At 31.9% G+C, this 19,869-nt stretch overlaps 2 protein-coding genes across 2 annotated transcripts; both read left to right on the top strand.

Annotated features, from left to right (window-relative positions):
• Positions 1–260: 260 nt before the first annotated feature.
• LOC139091315 (G2/mitotic-specific cyclin-A-like) lies at positions 261–2,788 on the top strand. The gene is made up of 6 exons (XM_070641342.1): positions 261–586; positions 667–869; positions 935–1,130; positions 1,214–1,443; positions 1,560–1,764; positions 1,837–2,788. Exons 1-6 carry the CDS (start codon positions 440–442, stop codon positions 2,233–2,235), a joined length of 1,380 nt encoding a protein of 459 aa, XP_070497443.1. The 5' UTR covers positions 261–439; the 3' UTR covers positions 2,236–2,788.
• Positions 2,789–3,233: 445 nt separating this feature from the next.
• LOC139091275 (uncharacterized) lies at positions 3,234–13,987 on the top strand. The gene is made up of 7 exons (XM_070641275.1): positions 3,234–3,669; positions 3,736–3,931; positions 4,004–4,257; positions 4,317–4,646; positions 4,721–8,170; positions 8,269–8,397; positions 13,126–13,987. Exons 1-7 carry the CDS (start codon positions 3,520–3,522, stop codon positions 13,159–13,161), a joined length of 4,545 nt encoding a protein of 1,514 aa, XP_070497376.1. The 5' UTR covers positions 3,234–3,519; the 3' UTR covers positions 13,162–13,987.
• Positions 13,988–19,869: the final 5,882 nt, after the last annotated feature.

Genomic DNA, 19,869 nt, shown 5'->3' with positions numbered 1-19,869 from the left:
AAATAATCTAGTACACAAAGAAACAGTAAATCTTAATTTGAAATATTTAATTATAGCAACTTTTGATTTTACCTGAATATCAAATAGTTTCTGATAATTTACAAAAATAACAAATAATCCGCTAAATAAAAGTAAATAATAAATTCATTTACAATCGTTAATTCGAAGCGAAAGCAAGTTAGTCTGACAAGAAGACAAAAAGTGAATCTAGTCAATTTTACTTAAAAAGTGCGCTCGTCGACAGATTCGAAAAATTTCAACTGAAAAACTGAATTGTTTGGTGAATTGAATAGTTTTATTTTATTTTAAGCATTAATCGGCAAGATAAGTGCAGCATATTTATTTTAAATTGAGTACATATCGTCTCCTTGCTAGTTTATGTAGTTATTGAGTGGATAATAGCTTGTTTGAGAGAGAAATTTGAAAAAATATTTAAAACATGGCTAGCAATTTTGTAATATTTGAGGATCAGGAGAATTTCAACGAAAAGAAAGCATTGGATTATGCCGAAATAAGACGTGAACGTACAAAATTGGCACCTTTGACCAATAAAGCTGGAAGTAATGAGAATGGACCAGAAAAACAGGTTAGAAATAATTTAATGTTTTTACCCGCTTTATAATTCATTCTGATCTTCAATTTTGTTTATATTCTGGACATTCTTAGATATTGAAAACAACCAAGGCAAATGAAGGCGCGCGAGCATTCAAAGACAAAAATGTCTTTCAACAGACTAATGATTTTAAGGGAAAAATTAAGACATTAAAGGAAGAACAATTTATTGGGGACGATTCGATCATCAGTGTAACAAATAATATCTCATGGACATCAACATCTACTTCCTGTCTCGAAACCTCAGCATCTTTTACGTAAATTCACCCTTATTTACCCTAAATTTCAAACATTTTAATTATTTTTTGTAATAATTTTACAGATACAGAAAGGAATCTCAAGATGATCAATTGGCAACTCCAATGTCAGTTGCTGAGGTGGTTGGAACTCCGATGTCAGTTGACAAAACATCATCAGAAGATGACCAAAAGGCATTAGCTATCAAGAATGATCGTGAACGCTTTTTCGAAGTTATTGAATATCAAAAGGATATTTTAAAGTACCTGAAGGAAACTGAGGTAAAATCTTACATTATTTATGCTTCAACGTGATTTAACATGACATTTTCTTCCCCTTTTACACATACACTAATACAATTTAGAATCAGAAGAACATTCGTCCTCGTGCAGACTACATAAACAAGCAACCCGATATTAATGACTCAATGCGAATGATTCTCATCGATTGGCTTGTCGAAGTCAGCGAAGAATATAAACTTAATAGCGAAACTTTGTGCCTTGCCGTTCACTATATTGACCGTTTCTTGAGCTACATGTCTGTTGTTCGCGCTAAATTGCAGTTGGTTGGAACTACAGCAATGTTCATTGCTTCGTAAGTTAACATGCTTTTTGTCCTGATAAATATAATTGGATTTAACTGAAAAATCAAATTTAAATTTTGGGATTTTTATTCAGCTTCATTTATTAATGAATTAATTTTTTTCGCAGAAAATACGAAGAAATCTATCCACCAGAAATTGGTGAATTTGTATACATTACTGACGACACTTATACAAAGCAACAAGTCTTGCGAATGGAAAAATTATTGCTTAAAGTATTGACATTTGACTTAAGTGCCCCATCCACTTTGTGCTTTATCAATTTATTTGCTGCAATGATGAACATTCCGGATAAAATCAAGTTTATGGCCCAGGTAAAAGAAAGTAAAAATTTTGCTGTAAGAATTTATGCCTAATTTCTTTTTGTTTAATGTTTCGCAATATAGTATTTGTGTGAATTGTCCTTACTGCGTGCTGTGCCATTTTTGAATTATACACCATCACAAACATCGTCAGCTGCTATTGCCCTCTCATACTACAATTACGGAAGCTCAGTTTGGAATAAGAAAATGCAAAACACATTCGGATATGAATTTGATGACTTGAAGGAAATTATATGTCATCTTAATGACATTCATTTAGAGGCTGAGACTTTAACACAACAGGCTATCCAAGAGAAATTCAAGTCGAGTAAATATTTGCAAGTATCGACAGTTAAACCAAAAAAATTGAGTGCCGAAGAACTTGACGAAATTTCATCAAAGTTAAATGCTGGTGATGAATTGAACACGACGGCCGAGAATATTGAGAGTGTGAGGCAAAAGACAGAACTTCTTTTCAATTAACGACAATGTGGATAGAATCGACAATAAATTCTATCTGTCTTTTGTTCTTATCATTTCTTCTTATTATCCAACAAAACAAAAAAACTACAGCAAAGTTCACAAAAACTTCTTTATTTATGAATAATTTAATTAATTTTTTTTGATATATTTTCTCTAGTTGCTAGTTATGTGCTGAACAAATAAGCAAGATAATAATTTTGTGTATGGCATGTAGTTGTCTTACCTACTCATGAACAATTCATTTTTATTTTTTTGCTAAGTACTTTATTATCCCACTTTTTTTTTAAATAAGAAAAATTCTCATAATATAATTAAGTTTAGTATAATTAATGGTCTGAAAAAAGTCAATACATTGCCTCCTGCTAAAAGTTTATGGAATCATTAACTGAGTGTGTATCAGATGCATTTTACAATTTAGCCGGTAATCTCTTTTAAAGCATTTTTAAAAAAAGGAAAGAAATTTTTTAGTTCAAAAAAAAGAAAAAAAGAAATGAAACGAGATGAATGTCTTCATAATCTAGTTAATTACGTTTATAATGATATGTTTTTTTTCGATATGACAATTTCTTCATCGAATAAGTAGATTAATGATTAAGATTTGGTCTTAAATTAATAAAAATGTTTTATAATAAACAAACTATGTTTTATGCTGATTTATTTGAAATTTTAGGACTATTTTATGCTTTCAGAGTAAGAATTAACATTCAGTGGATATAGGAGTAAAATTAGTTTTTTTAGAGTTTTGGTGAAATGTATTGATCCATGCTTAATTTGTGCAAGACATATGTTCTTCTCTGTCAATTCTAAGATTTAGCCACAATATTAACTGATCTACATGTCAAAATGCATCTGCAAAACACTTAAAACATTCGAAAACATCAGAAAAACATTCAAAAAATAAAAACAGACTTAACGGTTTCGAAAAATTCAAAAATATTGCAAAATTTCCGCACTCACACGAAAGTAAAAAATATTAAGCCGTATTCACACGACGGTAAAAAAATTCTAAGTTCCAATTGTGTAAAACAGTGGAAAAACAGTGTTAAACAGTGTTAATTAACGTATTTGAATAGTAAGAAGTAGATGAAAATGTCAGTGAAGATAAGGAGAAAAGGATGTGCGTGAAAAAAGACACAAAATAATGTTAAAAACAGAGAAAATTAAGAAATAAACAACAATTTTTTTCTGGCTATTAAAAAAAAAAGATGAAAGATGGGACTGAAGTTATAGAAGTTATAGATTTTATTGTTTTATAGTGAGCATATCATCAAGTACAATTCATAAATGTCGGCAATAGAATCGTTTGTGCTGTTCCTTAAAAATTTAGAGCATCAATGGGATGCTTTTAAAAAAATAGAAAATGGAACTGACGAAAAAAATTTACGTGCCGATTTCAGTGAACTTATCTCATTAACATTAGACTCCTGCTTAGATGTAAGTATCTTATTTATACTTTTTCTAAGTATACAGCTAATTTTATTCAATCTATAATTCATTTAGTTCCGAAATGTCCAGCAAAATCCACAAATTGACGAAATTTGGGAGAAAATTAAAATTACTATAAGTTCATTAAGTCTTGAGGAAGGTGCAAATCAATCAATCAACAATGTCTTGAATACAGACAAATGGAATTCTAATTATGGACAGTGGCTGCTGTCTGGAAAACTCATCGGATCATCAGTCAGATTAGTTACATGTATGTTATTTATAACCTGCTAATGTTACATCCCCATCATGACTCATAATTTCATAATTAATGCCATTTTAGTTGATAACAAGCTGTTACACGAGAGTGATGATGTTATAAATGCCCGATTAGAATCCCTCATGAATCTTTTCTTAAAAACTACCAACGATGATACTGGACAAATGATCTTGAATGTCTTTGAAACTTATCGAAAGTATATCATTCGAGACGTTATGTTTCAATGTAAATTATCCTGTGAAACAGTGAAAAAGCTAATAAACTATTATATGATAATCCTGTGTCATCGAAAATGTAGTGACCATATATCTAGCACGGTAAGACTTATCTAATACTCAACTAAACATCCTTTATACTTAATTTATGTCCTTTGCAGATTAAACTATTTCCGAATTACCGTAAAATAAGCTACGTATTAAGCCTATGTAAAGAGCATGAAGATGGTGTGAAACATAGCAAACTAATTAAATATTATAAGATAAAAATAGTAGAGCGATTCATAGAAGACCTTCTTCATTGCGAATTTCAAAAAATAAAGCTAGAACAGGACATTAAAAACTTTAACTTATACATACAACAGTTGATAGATTTAGCGTATCATGAGAAAACAATAGACGAAAATATGGAGAGAATATTACTTTCTGCGAGTGACATGAATGTGATTTCCGATTATTATTACTTAGCAGCTACACAATTAAGACTTCAGGTTTGTATTATAGGCTATACATTCATGTTAATACTTTTTGAACTATAAACTTTCCTTATCACATTTTTTTGTAGATGCCAAATAAACAGAATCTTATTTATAAACTCATCAGTATTGGAATTTCTCACGACATTTCAAGCTTACAAGAATTAAAATATTCAATAGACGAGACAAAAACAAGCGAAGGATTGGAAAATGAATATAAATTGGCGTATCGTCGAATATATTTGGCTCTTGTTACACTAGGATGTACAATAAAAGATTATGCACTTAGAAGATTATGTTTTCAGACAGCGAGTTTTTGTGAGCACAAAACCACGAGTTGTGTTGAAATTTTGAGGCATCTTCCAGTACTTGAAACAGTAGATCAAGGAGATAATTTAGATCCAATATTACTAGATATACGATATTTATTGGAGACATTTCAATACGATATTAGAGATCGTACGAAGCTATCAACTACTTTTGAGAAATATTCTAATGCCAGTTTTGAGACTCTTGAATATTATGGCCGTACAGCTGAGTTAAGGAGAGATTTAGCACCTTTAGAATATCCAGGCGTTGAAAAGTACATGAAACGTCAAGCTATTGAGGAAAAAGAACACATTTCACAGACATCAGATTTAGATAAGTGTCTAACTGAGATTGCTGAATTTAATAATGAACTCGCAGGACGTTTTAAGAATCTAAGAAATCAATATACACCTTTAAGGAAGCAAAAACTTCCAACAGATGAACAAATTGATCAAAAAGTTAAAGAAATTCTCTCAAAATCAGACGATTTTAGAATCACAAAATCTGGTGACATATTTTATGAATTATGCTGTATAACATTTGAAGATATTTTATCACCAACTGTACATTTAGAGAATCTTAAATACAAACACAACGAAATGAATCGAGACAACTTGCATTTTAGTTATGAAATGTGCAGCTTTACAAAAGACGATATTGACATAAATTCAATTTATAGTAGCGGAATTGTACAAGTTTATAATCTATATGACAAAGGATATTCGACATATGATATTGAAAACATTATGCTGTATACAATTTTGGAGAAGAAAATGAAATTTATAGCCGAGGAATTTGCGCTGTTTAATAAAAATCGAAATCTTGAATTTGATGAAGAACAACAGAATCAAGTTCATGCATGCTTCCTCTATTTATCAAATAAACCTCATCCAGAATATGGACGTTTACTTAGACTATCATCGACATTAAGGAGATACAATAGTCCAATGGAATATAATCTCGATTTTTATGTATTTGATGCAATGCCTGGAAGATACAAGTATCGTCACAAGAACAAACCACTTAAGGTAAAACAGGAAAATAATGAAGGCTTTGAAAATGGAAATGGTGACTTAAATAATTCCATGAAAGACAATAGCTTTGAATTAGATCATTTAAATCTTCCGATACCAGTTAGTGATATAAAGTTAGAATCTACAATGCAGCAAATACCGCAAATACAGCAAATTATGCGTGTAAAAAAGGAGAAAATTCCACCAGCTATAAATTTAACAGGAATTCATACATTTAACACGTCTAAGGAAATTCAAAGTATTTTTAATATTCTTCAAATAGAAATAGCTGCTCTAATTCAGAAAGAAGTATTTATTGATATAAGTAAAATTAGTGACATATCTTCACCGCACTTAATTCAGTGTATTAATAATGAAGTTAAATCATCATTACCGATAAAAATTCAAAAGATACGAAATGGAAATTTAAATCCGAGAGAAATAGATCGTGAAATAAAGATGCCATTAAATGTTAGTGGACGATTGACGATTGTTCTCGAATTTAGAGATGAGATTAAGTATGATGAACATTTTGAGAATCCTTATATAGCATCAAGTCTACATCATCGAATTATGAGTAATTTGATGATAGATCATTTAACGCATAATGCTAAATGTGATATAGATTGTATCGTTGATGGATTTGTGAGCAAAATTCGATGTTCATTCCAGGGTCAAAAGACATATAGGCCACGTAAAAAAGTACAAAAACCAGATATCAATCCAATGACGGCAGAGCAAATTTCGGTGATTCAAGCACCACCAAAAGTTGAGATTATTGGACAGTCGAGCAGCAATAATGTCCCTTCAATAAGCAATATTGTGATGAATGTAAATAATAATATAAACAGCACACCAGTTGATCCTATGCATAATGGAATGAATTATGTACCACATCAAAATATTCAGCAACCTTATCCTTATCCACAAATTGATTCAAATCAATTTATTGTTCCTGTAAGTCAACAATACTCAACTATTCAAACACAATATACGCCCTCAGTATGCTATGCTCAAAGTAATGATAATATCAGTACAATGACACCAATTCATTCGTCTGTAATTCAAGCGCCACAGCAATTTACTAACGGAGCTACTGTACAGCAGCAACAAATTCCACCTCAATTTCAGCAGCAGCCACCTCAACAATCAGTATTACAAGGTCAAGAGCCTTTTATTTGTAATTCTAATGCACCAGTTCCACCAGACAGCAACACAGCTTTAGTTTCACAAAATCGAGTGAAACCAAAAGTTGAAATTCTTAAAATTGAAGATGTTTCTGATATAAATTTAACGGGTTTAAAAAAGATAAGCTTTAGCAATCCATGTATTGTCGTGAAAGAGGAGCCACCGAATAATGGATTTAATCAAGTTGATCCAGGCGTGTCTGTTGTGACTATAGAAAAGCCAATCAAGCCAGAAATTAAAGTTGAAGATGAACTTGTTGATTTTGAGGATGAAATACAGACAACGATGCTTCAATCAACAGTACCAAAGAAACACATTCATATTCCAGAGACTAAAAGTTTACCGAATATATCCTTACCGAAAAGTCCACCGCCACTACATTATCCATCAAATAAGAGTGAAGCTAATATTCTAGTTTCAAAAGAAATCAAGAAGGAACCAACGACACAACAAACTGTATCGCCACAAATCCGACCGAATGTAATTAAAAGTCCTTTAACATCGCCAAAAATACATGCACAGCAAATTGTTGATGCTAAGCCTGAAATTCCAAAGGAAGTGGATAATTTTAGGAAAATGAAAATTGATTTGACTAAAAATTTCGCTGAATTGATTGAAAATGCAAAGAAAAAGCTTGCCGAGAAGCAAAAAGAAGCAGCTGAAGTTGTAATTGATTTGACGGAGGATATAAGTGAGCCAAGTATTGATTTAACTAGTGATATTTATGATGATAGAAGATTAAAAATGGCAAAGAAGTCTACACCTGACATTACATTCATTGGATGTGACACAGTACCAGTAAAATCAAATAGGATAATTGACAGTGATGATGACGTTCTAAGAGATTCTAAGGAACGAGCAAGGAAACGATTACTCAAAAGATCATGGCCTATAAGTCAGTCAGAGGATAATATCCGAAATTGCAAAGTATTATTAGTTGATGTCATGAAGGATATGGATAAGAGCTTCTTAAAGAAAGATACGCCAATCCGATTGCAGAAGATTCCATTGAATCATCCTATCATTGAGGTAAATATCTCCGGATTTTAATCCATGGATTTAAAATTAATCGTAGGATTTAAGAATTATTGATTCATTTAATTACCAAATTTTCTTTTCCCATACAGAATGCTCTATTCAAAAATAATCTAAAAAGCAGCACAGTCGTAAAGGAGATACCAACAGAAGAACTTCCAAATGAAAACTATGTTGATAGTGCGTACGACGCAACATTTACAATTGTTTGTCATAATTCTGTAAGTTATGTTTTTAATGATTCTTACGGTGATGGTATCGCTAATGTAATTGATAGATATAGCAAATGTAAAACTAATAATAATGCTAATTATAATTATATTAATTCAAAACTAACTAACATTGATGCTGTTAAGAATAAGTTGAAAGCTCTGAATTCTAACAATAATGGTAATTTAGACTCATTTGACACTAATAATGCTAATAATATTTTAACATTACTTAAAATGTATGAAAAGCCATCATATTCGGATAAAAATCATTTAAATTTTACAAAAAATCTCAAGAATCGTAAGAAGTTTGTTAGATGGATGCCAAAAGAATGTAATTTTAAACTAGATAAAGAGAAAAAGAGCCATAAATCAATTTTTGATGATGAGAAAAATCACAAAAGTCTTCTGTACGAAATGAGTCAAGCGGTAATGAATTCTATTCCTGGATTAAATTCATTCGAATTTTTTAAAATTCCATCGAGTCCACAACGAACACTACAAATTGAGGTCGTTCATTTAAAAGAATTAAAAAATTCAGCAGCTAATGATACAAATGACGTAAATGATGGGGTAAGTAACGAACCCGGAAATTTATTACACAATGATGGTAATAATAGCGAGATGCTGTCGAATGCGACGACAATTCATGTTCATAAAATCGGACAGACAAGTATAAGTCATGAAACTGAAACGAGAACATTACAGACATCATTTGGATCAATAATTAAAAACACTTATCCGCCTGCAACATCACGTGTTGTTGTCAATAATTCGACAGATAAATTTATTAAATTGAAAGCTGATGACACTAAGAAGATTTCTATGACAGCTGAATCAGCGATGAAGAATGCATCGAATGTAAAGATTATAGCATGTTCATCACATCAACAAATGACTGATTCGTCTAAGAATGTTAATAAAAATCAGACATTAATTAACATGCTTACACAGCAAGTTATGGTTCCTACTAATTCTAATCGTCATTATATAATCACAAGTGCCACAAAAGCATCAGATGTTGCTACTGGAACTTCATGTACATTGACAACAAACAATCCAATGATTAATGCTGTGAGAAAAACTGTAACTACTTCAACTGGACAATCACAACTTGTTCAAATACTTAATAGTCCACCGACAAACTTTACTATGAAGTCATTGAATGTTTTGTCATCAGCAAATGCATCAAATATAAAGCCTGGTCAAATGATGACTGTACCAACATCATCAAATGCTGATGGAATGAAAGCGGAATTGCCAGAGTCTATAAAGCAACAAGGTGTTGTTCAGTTCATTTGCAAAACAGATGGCAAAATTATTCATTTGACCCCAATTTGTAACAGTAATAGTGGAACTGGAATAACAAAGAAAATTACTTATAAAGTTGATACAAGTGGTGCAAAAGGACCTACAATATTGCATCATGCTAATCAGCAAATAATACTTAATAATCAATTGAGAAAAGATGAGAATCCAAATATTTTGACCATTATACAAAAGCAAAGTAATGATTGTGATAAGAATAAGAAGAATACAATAGTTGGAATTGCACAAAATAGTAATCCAAATTCTCCAATGGGTACAAGATCTGTTTATGAAGAAACGTATGCAAAATTCATCCAAACTCCATCTGTGGGTATAACAACTTCAAGTGCTTCTGATATGGGACTTTTAACAATCAGCAGTACACCTATAAATACTTCCGTAAGCGGATCAACTTCAAATACATTTATACAAAAGATTGGAAAAACAGTGATACAGTCAAGTAATCAAATTTTGCCTAAGTTTAATCAAGCATTTGGAAAATCGATATTTTCAACGACTACTATAAATGATCAGACGAAAGTTGCTACCACAAGGGAAACAATTACTAGGTCTGTTGTAAATACAATATCGCCAGTTAAGGTTACAAAAAATGAGAAAAATGAGATAAGCTTTATTGAATCTACGGAAAGTATTGAAAAATCACTTCCAACTTTACAGTCAGCACTGCAAGGCAATAATCTTTTATATGCAAGACCTATAGGAAATGGTAAGCTAATAGCTAGTAACAATAATAATGTTTTATTAACGGCACTACGTAGTAACAGCAATCAAACCAATAACGTGAGAATCATCACAAGTATAGCAGACTCAATGTCAAATACCAATCGCACAATAATGACTCCTGTGAGAATATCTGTTCCAATTCAAATACCACAATTGATTAATTCAGTTCGCCCTCAATCTCCGGGAAATTTTCGACCACAAATTGTTATTGCTCCCGCTGCTTCAACTGTAGTACGTCCACAATCAAATATTCAAAATTTAAATCAATCTGGATCGAAATTGCAAAGTTTACTAATGGGTTCGCAACAAAATACAACAAGTACTATTAATCAACAACCAGATCAGAATGCTGATATTGAGAATAATAAAATTAAAGTAGAACAGAAGCAAAAGAAAACAGTTGATAATTCAACATTGGAGCAATTAAGAGAATTCGACATGGTTCTAGAACAAGTTTTGGAACGTAGTTCAGCTACACCAAATTCTGTAGCCTCACCACCTCCAGATAATTCAAATCATTCAAGTCCTCGTAAACAACTTTCGGACAATAAAATGAAAATTGAAATAAAGTCGAGTTCAGTTAGTATCACAAGCAATTCTCCAAGTGATTCTCCAACATCATCAAAATCACTTTCTGGTAGTAATAGTGCAAAAGTAACACCAAAATTACAAGAGGATGAACACACTGCACAAAGAATTCTTGATATTTTAGCAAACTACAAAGAACAAGTTAGAAATTCACCTGACTTGAATAATAAGCCTGCACCACGTCGTCGTGCAAATCCGCCAACTAATCCGCCGGCAAAACGTAAAAAAGTTTCAGCATCAACATCAACTGGAAGCATTAAGAATTCAAAACAGTTTGGTTCGTCATCTGATGTTATGACTGATACGATGGGAAGTGAAGAAGACAGCTCTTGTGGTGTAGGAAGTGGAGTTGCATCGACTGGTTCTATAAACAATTCACCTCGCGGTGATATTGATGATCATACAGATGTTTCTATGGACAATAACTTTTATATGGAAGATGCAAAACGAGAAATTGCATTGAGTCCACAAAGTAGCAACAGTAGCGTTACAACATCACCTGCACATAATAAATTTTCTGTGAGTCGCAGATCACTTGTAATTGAATCTAAGAACAATTCAGGCTCAGATACAATCTCATCGAAAAGTTTTATCTTGAATAATTCTCAATCGTCAGCAAGTAGTGCTTCGAGCATTACACGTACATCACTTGGTGAATCAGTTGAAAGATTGTCAGCACAGAGCTCAACTACAGCCGTTCTGATGCCAGGAAATTATATATTGCCAATGAATGTTCTGAAGAGTGGACAACATCTGGCGATTTTATCGTCAAATAATGGACAGAAAATAATTGCTGTGCCTGCAAGTCAACTAACATCGCCTGTTAGTATTAATAATTCTAGTGGAACTTCCATTATCTTACAACGATATGTTAATCAAATGAATGAAGCTGCTGCTGCTGCTAGTGGATTAGGAGATAAAGCTATATTAACACATTCAAATGAAACTGATAATAGCACAAAGACATTACATTTTCAGCATCAAAATAATCTCGTGATTGGTAACAATAAGAATCACACTTCTGCTTTTTATGTTAAATCATTTGATGAAGACATTAAGAATATTAAGCAAGAAAATGACCAGCTTAATTCATATGAATCAGCTTCTAGCAATAATTTTGTTAGTGATAAAACATTGATAACTGAAATAATACAGCAACAACAGCAATTATCGCATAATCATCCACAACATAATTTTATGATAAAACTTAATGAGCCTTCAGATCCAAAAAGTTCTTCAAGTATAATGTTTATGGGTGATACACGCTCATCATCAACTGACATGAAGAATATTGAGGTTAACAGCATTAAAATTAAATCTGAGAAACTGGATTATGATGGATGTATAAAAGAGGAAATGATGGATTTGAATAACGAAAATGAAATGTTGAATTCGCCAATGTTAAATACAAAAATGGAAGTTGATGATAATACAAGCTCAAATCATGATACAAGTGATGCAGATAATTCGCATTCTCAAAAGCTACCACAATTTCCATCAATTTTGAGTTCATGCTTAACAAAACAGTCTAATAGCGCTAATAGTGTGAAAAATACAAAAGGTTTTCTTATTGATCCATCAAGTAAAATATTAATGTACAACGATCGTAAGCAGTCATCAACATCAACCGGTATCGATAAAGAAATATTTAATCAGAAATCTTTTAGCGAGGAATGTGCTGATTTGGGTGTTGATGAGCCAATTGCAAGCGATTTATTTCCAGAAGCTGATTTGCTATTTGATTCCGGTTCACCAAAATTTGATCAGATTAATCCAAATGATGGAAATATTCAGATTAAACGAGAATTAGAAAACGGTGAAGTTTTACTGCAAATGAACTATAACAACAACATGTCTGAACCATGGCTTAATTTCGATACAGAAGACGAATTAGTTGATGACTCGAATGATGAAAGTAGTGATGATGTAAGGGAATCTGGGAGTTCAAAGACTAATTTTTAATTACATGTTTTTCGTTATTTAATGCTAATCTGTGTATACTCTTTTGTTCCGTACTAATGTGCTTATTTATTAATTATTATTTTTTTATGTTTTTTCCATTATTTTGTTTTATTTTGATTTGATTTTTTATTCCAACAGAGTAATCCACCAAATCAGGCAAACGGCTTCAATTAGTCAGCGATTAATACATAATATCACTAAGCAACGAAAATTTTTGATATTATTCTTAATTACTTAAAGTAAAAATGGCTGATTATAAAATTGACTTTAATTTATAATTCCTTAAATGAAATTTCAAAATGTGGTTGTGAGCAAAATACGAAAAAAACAATAAGAATCGTAAAAAAATAGAATTTTGCAATTTTATTATAATTATTTAAAGTCGTTTTACGGGATATAAGTGAAAATTACTTAATATTCTTTGGCATTACAGCTGGGATTATAAGATAGCTGATTAAAAGATAAACAGCTCACTTACAGATCATTTGCAGCTCATATAGCCTCTAAGCCATACTGCTGGGAAAGCGCTAATGGAGATGAGAGCTAGGAGAAATGGCAGCTGTGAGCTATCTGTAAGTGGCGCAAAAACAGCTGTTTATTAGCTGTCATTAGCTGCCAAAGATTAGAGAGTATGAGTGTACTACTAGAATACAGCATTTTTCGTGACTCTCTTAAATGTCTATTAAACTAATAACATAACTATTTACTTCTTTATAACTTTAAGCAGTTTAAAAATGAGTGAAAAAATAAATGTCATGCGAGAACAGCTTTCAAGTCCTTCGCAAAAAAATTAAATAATTTGAGCATGTTATTTCTAGAACTTATAGTCAGTGTAATAATAAAAAAAAAGTTGTTGACATAAAAGTTTAATGTGATATTTCACGAATAGAAATAATATTTAAATAAAACTTAATTAATCTGCACATTAAAAGCTCAAATTTTTTGTCCAATATTTCGTTTAATTTTCAATTGATGAAAGAACTTGATGATGACAATTTTAGATGTATAGTGACAAAAAAAAAAAAAAAAAAATCTTTCGATCTCTTATCTAAATAAAAAATTATGCATAAGAATCTACTATAATAATAATAATTATAATAATTATAAAAGATGAAAGTCTGTGTAAAGATTTAAAAAAAAATAAATATTGAAGAGTTAATAAAATAAATTACTGATTAAAAGTAAATTATTCAATAATAGATATTCGCTAAAATAGTTTTTAATTTTAATCGTATTCAAAATGATTATTAGCAAACATAAATAAAAGGAATTTCAGCAAAGAATGTGATTTAAAAATTATCTAGGCGACGGAGTAACATGGAAAGAGCATTTTTAAGAGTTTAATTTACATTCTTTATCCATAAATTTATCCCATTATTAACAAACGGATTAAGATATTTAAACGTAAACAGTTTTCTCTCTTTTTTCATCTTCTTAAGGCTCACTTTAAGTAAATCTGTCTCCAATTTTGTCATACCTCGTTAATTCTAATTCTTTTGACATGATGCGGCTTACGGAATTCTCTTTTTTTGAGGTTATTTTATAAATAATGTCTATATTAAGCTAATGGTTTTAGAATTAATAATGCCCTTTACTAGAACACATGCTTCTTGTCCTTAGGAGGGATTCTCTATGAAGACAACTCTGCATCATTTAGAACTGATGCATACAAAATGCCAACTAAGCTAGGTAAATACTTTTAGTTTCATATTTCAGCATCAACCAGGTAATTTATTTGATGCTTAAGTATTATAAGTGCAGCAGCTTAGTAACTTATAAGCAAACAAAGTATTTGCCAATTTCAGATGTAAGAACGGGTCATGAATGATGTTGTTAGAATAAGAAAAATACCAGAGCTGTAAATTTACCATGGAGAGCTTTTATTGGAACGGACCTGAATACATTGTAACTTATTGAATAATTGAAACGAGAGCTTGCATTAATACTGAATCTTATTGAACCATAGACCAGGAGTTTTAGATTGGCCACTACACATCAATACTGTTAATAAATGACTGATTATGGGCTGTGTACTCGAGGTTATATATTCACGATATAGATTTAAGATTTATTGTTAAGGATAAAATCGTTGCACTTAAGAGAGGAATGTTATCTCGAAGATCTATCACTTCAAGAATACATAAGTCACTTTAACACTCAATCATCCTTTTGTACAGCAACTCTATTTTACAAAGATCGGATGCTGAACATCATGAGACATCATAATCAAAAGATCCCAATTAAGCGATATTCTATATTTTCAGGTGTTTCATAAGTTAATGGTGAATGTGGTAAACGAATTTCTCCGACACACGAGAAATCATCGAGAAAATAAATTCTACAATTAGAGAGGATGAAGAAAAAGAATAAATTAAATTAACAGATACCAATTTGCTTAATTAGCATTTATTAATGATACATTAGCATTAATCAACATAATTTTTTATTCTCAATCCGATAAATCGTAGAGCATTCGATACCTTTTTCGGAGATTTATGCTTCTTTTCATTCTCGCTGATCGAGCATGTTCACACGAAAAAGGGTTAATGAATCATACACGTATCATTTCACATTTAATTCTCACATAAGTCACATTTGGTGGAAAAAAAATTATAGCGGAACCAAAATGTGATTTAATATTCATCGTTCACAAATTACGTGCATATCTGACATGATATGTAGCAAATAATCGCATTTAAAATTGATTGATATAAAACAAAGGCTTCAATCAGGTTTACAGATTTAAGCTGAACTAATCGTTAGATAAGAGCTCATGTATGATTACTCATGCTAACATTTTAGCCTTAATTTATATGAATATTGCTTATTAGAGCAGTTTGGAAGTTGAAAATCATCGTGATTTTGGCAATTTTTGATTCATGATTAATGACTAGATATAGCATTAAAACTGATGAAAGTAATAGACCACAATGACATGCAACATAGCAAAAATTATGATAACAAATGATATAATTATTTAATGAACCGGATAAATTGATATTTTTGTGGTATGTAACAACCTTGGAATCAGGAAGACATAAATCGATCGATAACCTCAGATATGAAATTATTTAATCCAATAAATATATTGATCCAATTATGATTACAAATAGCGAGAAAAATGAGCGGCTAAGCGTCTTTGTCGACATTCAATATGTTCAATTACATCGCATGATTAGTGGCGATCAACAATAACTGGATGTTTGGGTTTGAGGGGAAAAAATAGAAAAGACAAGAAACAGGAATTTTAAATTAAATAGCGATTTTGCAGAGTGGATTAGTTCGAAGACTCTTTTGGGATTTATTTAGGACACATTACAAAAATGGATACAGCAAAAGGTGTTGGACGTGTAGAAGAGGACGCAAAAGTCTTTAACAGAAGTTTTCGAATGATTGAGCCGGCTTTAGACGAGCTTTTCACTCGGTAATGGGACAACTTGCACCCCATCCAAAGCAGTAATCCAGAAAAAAGTTAGACGCAAGGGCACCGCTATTTCACGTGGTCAATTTCAAGATGGATATCCTAATGGCATCGTTATGAGTATTTGCGTTCCCTTCAAAATATACAACTCTGATCGTGTTATTAAAGCTAAGTATTTACATGAATTAATGCAAGTGGAATGCTCAAACCATTTATGGTTAAATGCAGCTATGCAGTAATGAAATGAATACTTTAATCGATGGATTATGTAGAATTTTAGAAGGTTAATTAAAGGCGCATAGATAGACGGGATGTGGATTTGGTTTAAATTTCTTATATCTTGGTCTTTGATTCTCTTGATACTCTAATACAGTGATGTTCAAACTTTTTTTCACCACGGTACATCTTGGTGGTAGACAAGTCCGAAGTGTGCATCCGAAGTTTGGATCTATGCAATTTGGATCAAAAAGCTTGTGGGATTACTGTGGGAACAACGATGCAAAAGTCTTGGGAATTGGAAACTGACAGAAGTTATCTAAAGACAGATCCAGCTTTCGAGAAACTCTAAATGCGACAATAGGCCCTCGTCCGCCTTCGCCATGGAAGTAAGTAAGTAAATATGCAATTTGAACAACACTGCTCATTCAATGCTATACTACGCTATTCCCTAACTGCCAAACTTAAACAAAACTTGCTTTGACCAGATCATTCAATTGAACCAGAATGCCTCTCACTTGTACGCCTTTTTGATGTTTAAACTTAATCGTGTCTGAATAAGCAATATCAATTTCTCAAAATGACAGTCAATTCTATTGAAAAATGAAAGTGCGTTCCAACAAGTCATTGTCACCTTACCAGTTTTAAAATATATTCAAAAAAATCAAAATACATCATCTGAAACATGAGTTTTTCGACTCGAATTCCTCGCATATACATTTTTAATTCTTTTAATTCCTAACAATTTAATACGCTCGTAGTATCTTGTTGATGGTGAATAAAAATATATTGATATCGACTTTAAATCTTGATTTGATTTCGTACAGCGATTTTGTTTGCTTCGATTCGTGTTCAATTAATTGATTTTAAATGGTGTTTTGAATGAGCTGCTTAAAGACATATAATTTTTATTGTTCCACCCGATATTTTAAACCATCGCATCGATTCGGCTAAAACTAATTGGGAAAAGTCTCTTACATACATACACATGTGGAATTGATTTCCTGCTGTTTTCGTAATATTAATGAAATCCCCCATTTGATTTTTAATTTAATTAATGACTGATTATTACGTGAATATTGAGCTTTAAACTCTTGTATTAAACTTGATTATTTGGATTTAATTAAATTAAAATTTTTTTTTGTATTCATCCTACGCGAATACTTTTTATGCAATAACAGCCAACGGAATTCCACTTTGTTTTGTCATTTCGATGCAGTTAAAGAATCTATCATTTGAAAGTTGCACTGGATTGGCTTTCAATTGACTTCATTTAATCGAGATTTTGGATGCATTGAAGCGGCCATTGTCGGTTGTGTAGCGTGAGATGTTGGCGCATGGGACAGAATCTAAAGTTTGCGTTTTCTGTCATCATTTCTTGGACGATTTTCCCAGTGGTGGTACGGCAAGGTACGGTATAGGTATGTCCATCACTGATACACCTGGTATGGCACGGTACACCTGGTATGGCAAACTGGACACCTTACCTCGCTTCTCAACTCATTCCCCCAATCACCAGACCTGATTAGTGTACAACCCCTTAAAGACCACGCACATTGTCTACACCACCTGTCACGCCAAAAAAAAAGAGATCAACTGTTGTTATTTTCATGTAAATTTGTGTGTATGAATTATTAATCGTGACATGCCGGTGTCTCATACGCTTAATAATAACAAAATGACGATAAATCTTGATCTTAATATTTTTTTTATAGTCGTTCTTCCTTCTGTTGTTGGCCGTTCTTTAACGAGTAGAAAAACAAATTATAAAGAAATAAACGGAGTTCAAAGGAAAAGAAACTCATTCATTCTCCTCGACTCGTTTGTGCTTGTAATAGAAATTAATCTCGTTGCATGTGTTGCTTTTATTTTTTGAATCTGAGATTTTATGTGTTTTGAGGCTCAAACTTTGAGCTGTTTTCGGAGGGAGTTTGGGTGATGAGATTAGGATGGAATGGTGGCTGACTGGATGAGGTTATAGGTAGAGGAGATGGTTTTTGGGAATGAAGGCGGTAAACACTTGGTCATGGAGCTGCTGTCTAAAATTGCCTGGCCCCATTCACGACACGGCAGCTACATGGATGCCATTGTCACGATGTGTCACTTGAAATGCTTTTTGGGGTGAGTTTCTTAAATGGATAGTGTCACGTTGTCTCCTGAATTCTGGTAGGGAACTGGATAACTTATCGAATAATTGAAACGAGAGTTTGATCTAGAAATATTTGTTGTACCTGTAGAGTCTTTACTAACCTGAGAATTCGCTAATAAATCAGTTCCTTTGCATGAAGGACAAAAGTCTCAGAATCCTAAATTTTTCATCAATTCACTGCAGAATCTCAAAGAATTTTTTGATATTTCATCTCAAATATAGTCCATGAAGCATTCAACTTCTGTAAATCCTCTTTAAATACCCAATTCGTAATGCTTCTCTTACCTTTTTTTATTTTTCTGTATCAGCTTACCCTTTCTCTTCTTTTCTTTCTCTTTATTTCACTGGCATAGCGAATTAAGATGCTTCTTGTTCTGATCATTTATCGCAAGTTTTTTTTTGTGTTAAATTTATATGCGACTCGTTGCCATAACGATTCATCATATTAAATTTTGTGTTCTTCTCATAAGAATATGAAATTTATATGAACGTGGGTGTGATACAAAACGGCTGACTGTTACTTGTCTCTCTTTTTTTGTCTCTCGACAAACATTTATAAGGAGTGAGGTAACTGAATTAATTTTAAGATAACATTGTCATGATAGAGAGAATCTGAGAATATATCTCATTCAGTCATTCCTTACTTTTGTTTGTTGTTGTTGTTGTAAGCGCAAAATTCAATTCCCATGAATATTCATTCAAATTTAAACATTTCAATGGAACATGCATCTCCAATTTAGAATGAGGATTTTTCCTTTTTCACCGTGTTTGCTGTCTCTCCGTGGAATTATACAGGTGCAGGTGACAATTTATGTGCAAATTAAAATGTAATTTATGTATACATGTTGAGATATGTATAGAAAAAGTACGTGAAAAAGACAGACAGAAGTTAACTTATGTAAATAAAATTCATTAAACTTGCTGCGTTTTAACTGCTCTAAAAGAAATCATTAAGCTTTTGTACAATTTTTTTGTGTAATTAACGCTGCTTGATAATTCCATATGAGCTGTAAAATTGCATTGTCAATATATTGATTTATGTGGGTTAGCAGGATATTGAGTAGGTGTGAAAGCGTTTGTAGGTCAGAAAGTCTAA

The sequence above is a fragment of the Chironomus tepperi genome, unplaced genomic scaffold (assembly GCF_022539635.2).
Source record: "Chironomus tepperi strain 1889 unplaced genomic scaffold, CSIRO-AGI_Ctep_v1 contig_244, whole genome shotgun sequence".
NCBI classification, from domain to species: domain Eukaryota; kingdom Metazoa; phylum Arthropoda; class Insecta; order Diptera; family Chironomidae; genus Chironomus; species Chironomus tepperi.
Note: the sequence above shows the minus strand (reverse complement) of the source record. Positions and strands in the feature narration are given on the sequence as shown.

What these genes read in the sequence shown, in the direction of transcription:
- LOC139091315 (XM_070641342.1), top strand. Translation starts at nt 440, where the DNA reads ATGGCTAGCAATTTTGTAATATTTGAGGATCAGGAGAATTTCAACGAA. An exon ending in AGTACCTGAAGGAAACTGAG is followed by an intron (nt 1,131 to 1,213) that starts GTAAAATCTTAC and finishes AATACAATTTAG; the next exon opens with AATCAGAAGAACATTCGTCC. An exon ending in ACAGCAATGTTCATTGCTTC is followed by an intron (nt 1,444 to 1,559) that starts GTAAGTTAACAT and finishes TTTTTTTCGCAG; the next exon opens with AAAATACGAAGAAATCTATC.
- LOC139091275 (XM_070641275.1), top strand. Translation starts at nt 3,520, where the DNA reads ATGTCGGCAATAGAATCGTTTGTGCTGTTCCTTAAAAATTTAGAGCAT. An exon ending in TGAATCATCCTATCATTGAG is followed by an intron (nt 8,171 to 8,268) that starts GTAAATATCTCC and finishes TTTCCCATACAG; the next exon opens with AATGCTCTATTCAAAAATAA. An exon ending in CAATTGTTTGTCATAATTCT is followed by an intron (nt 8,398 to 13,125) that starts GTAAGTTATGTT and finishes TTATTCCAACAG; the next exon opens with AGTAATCCACCAAATCAGGC.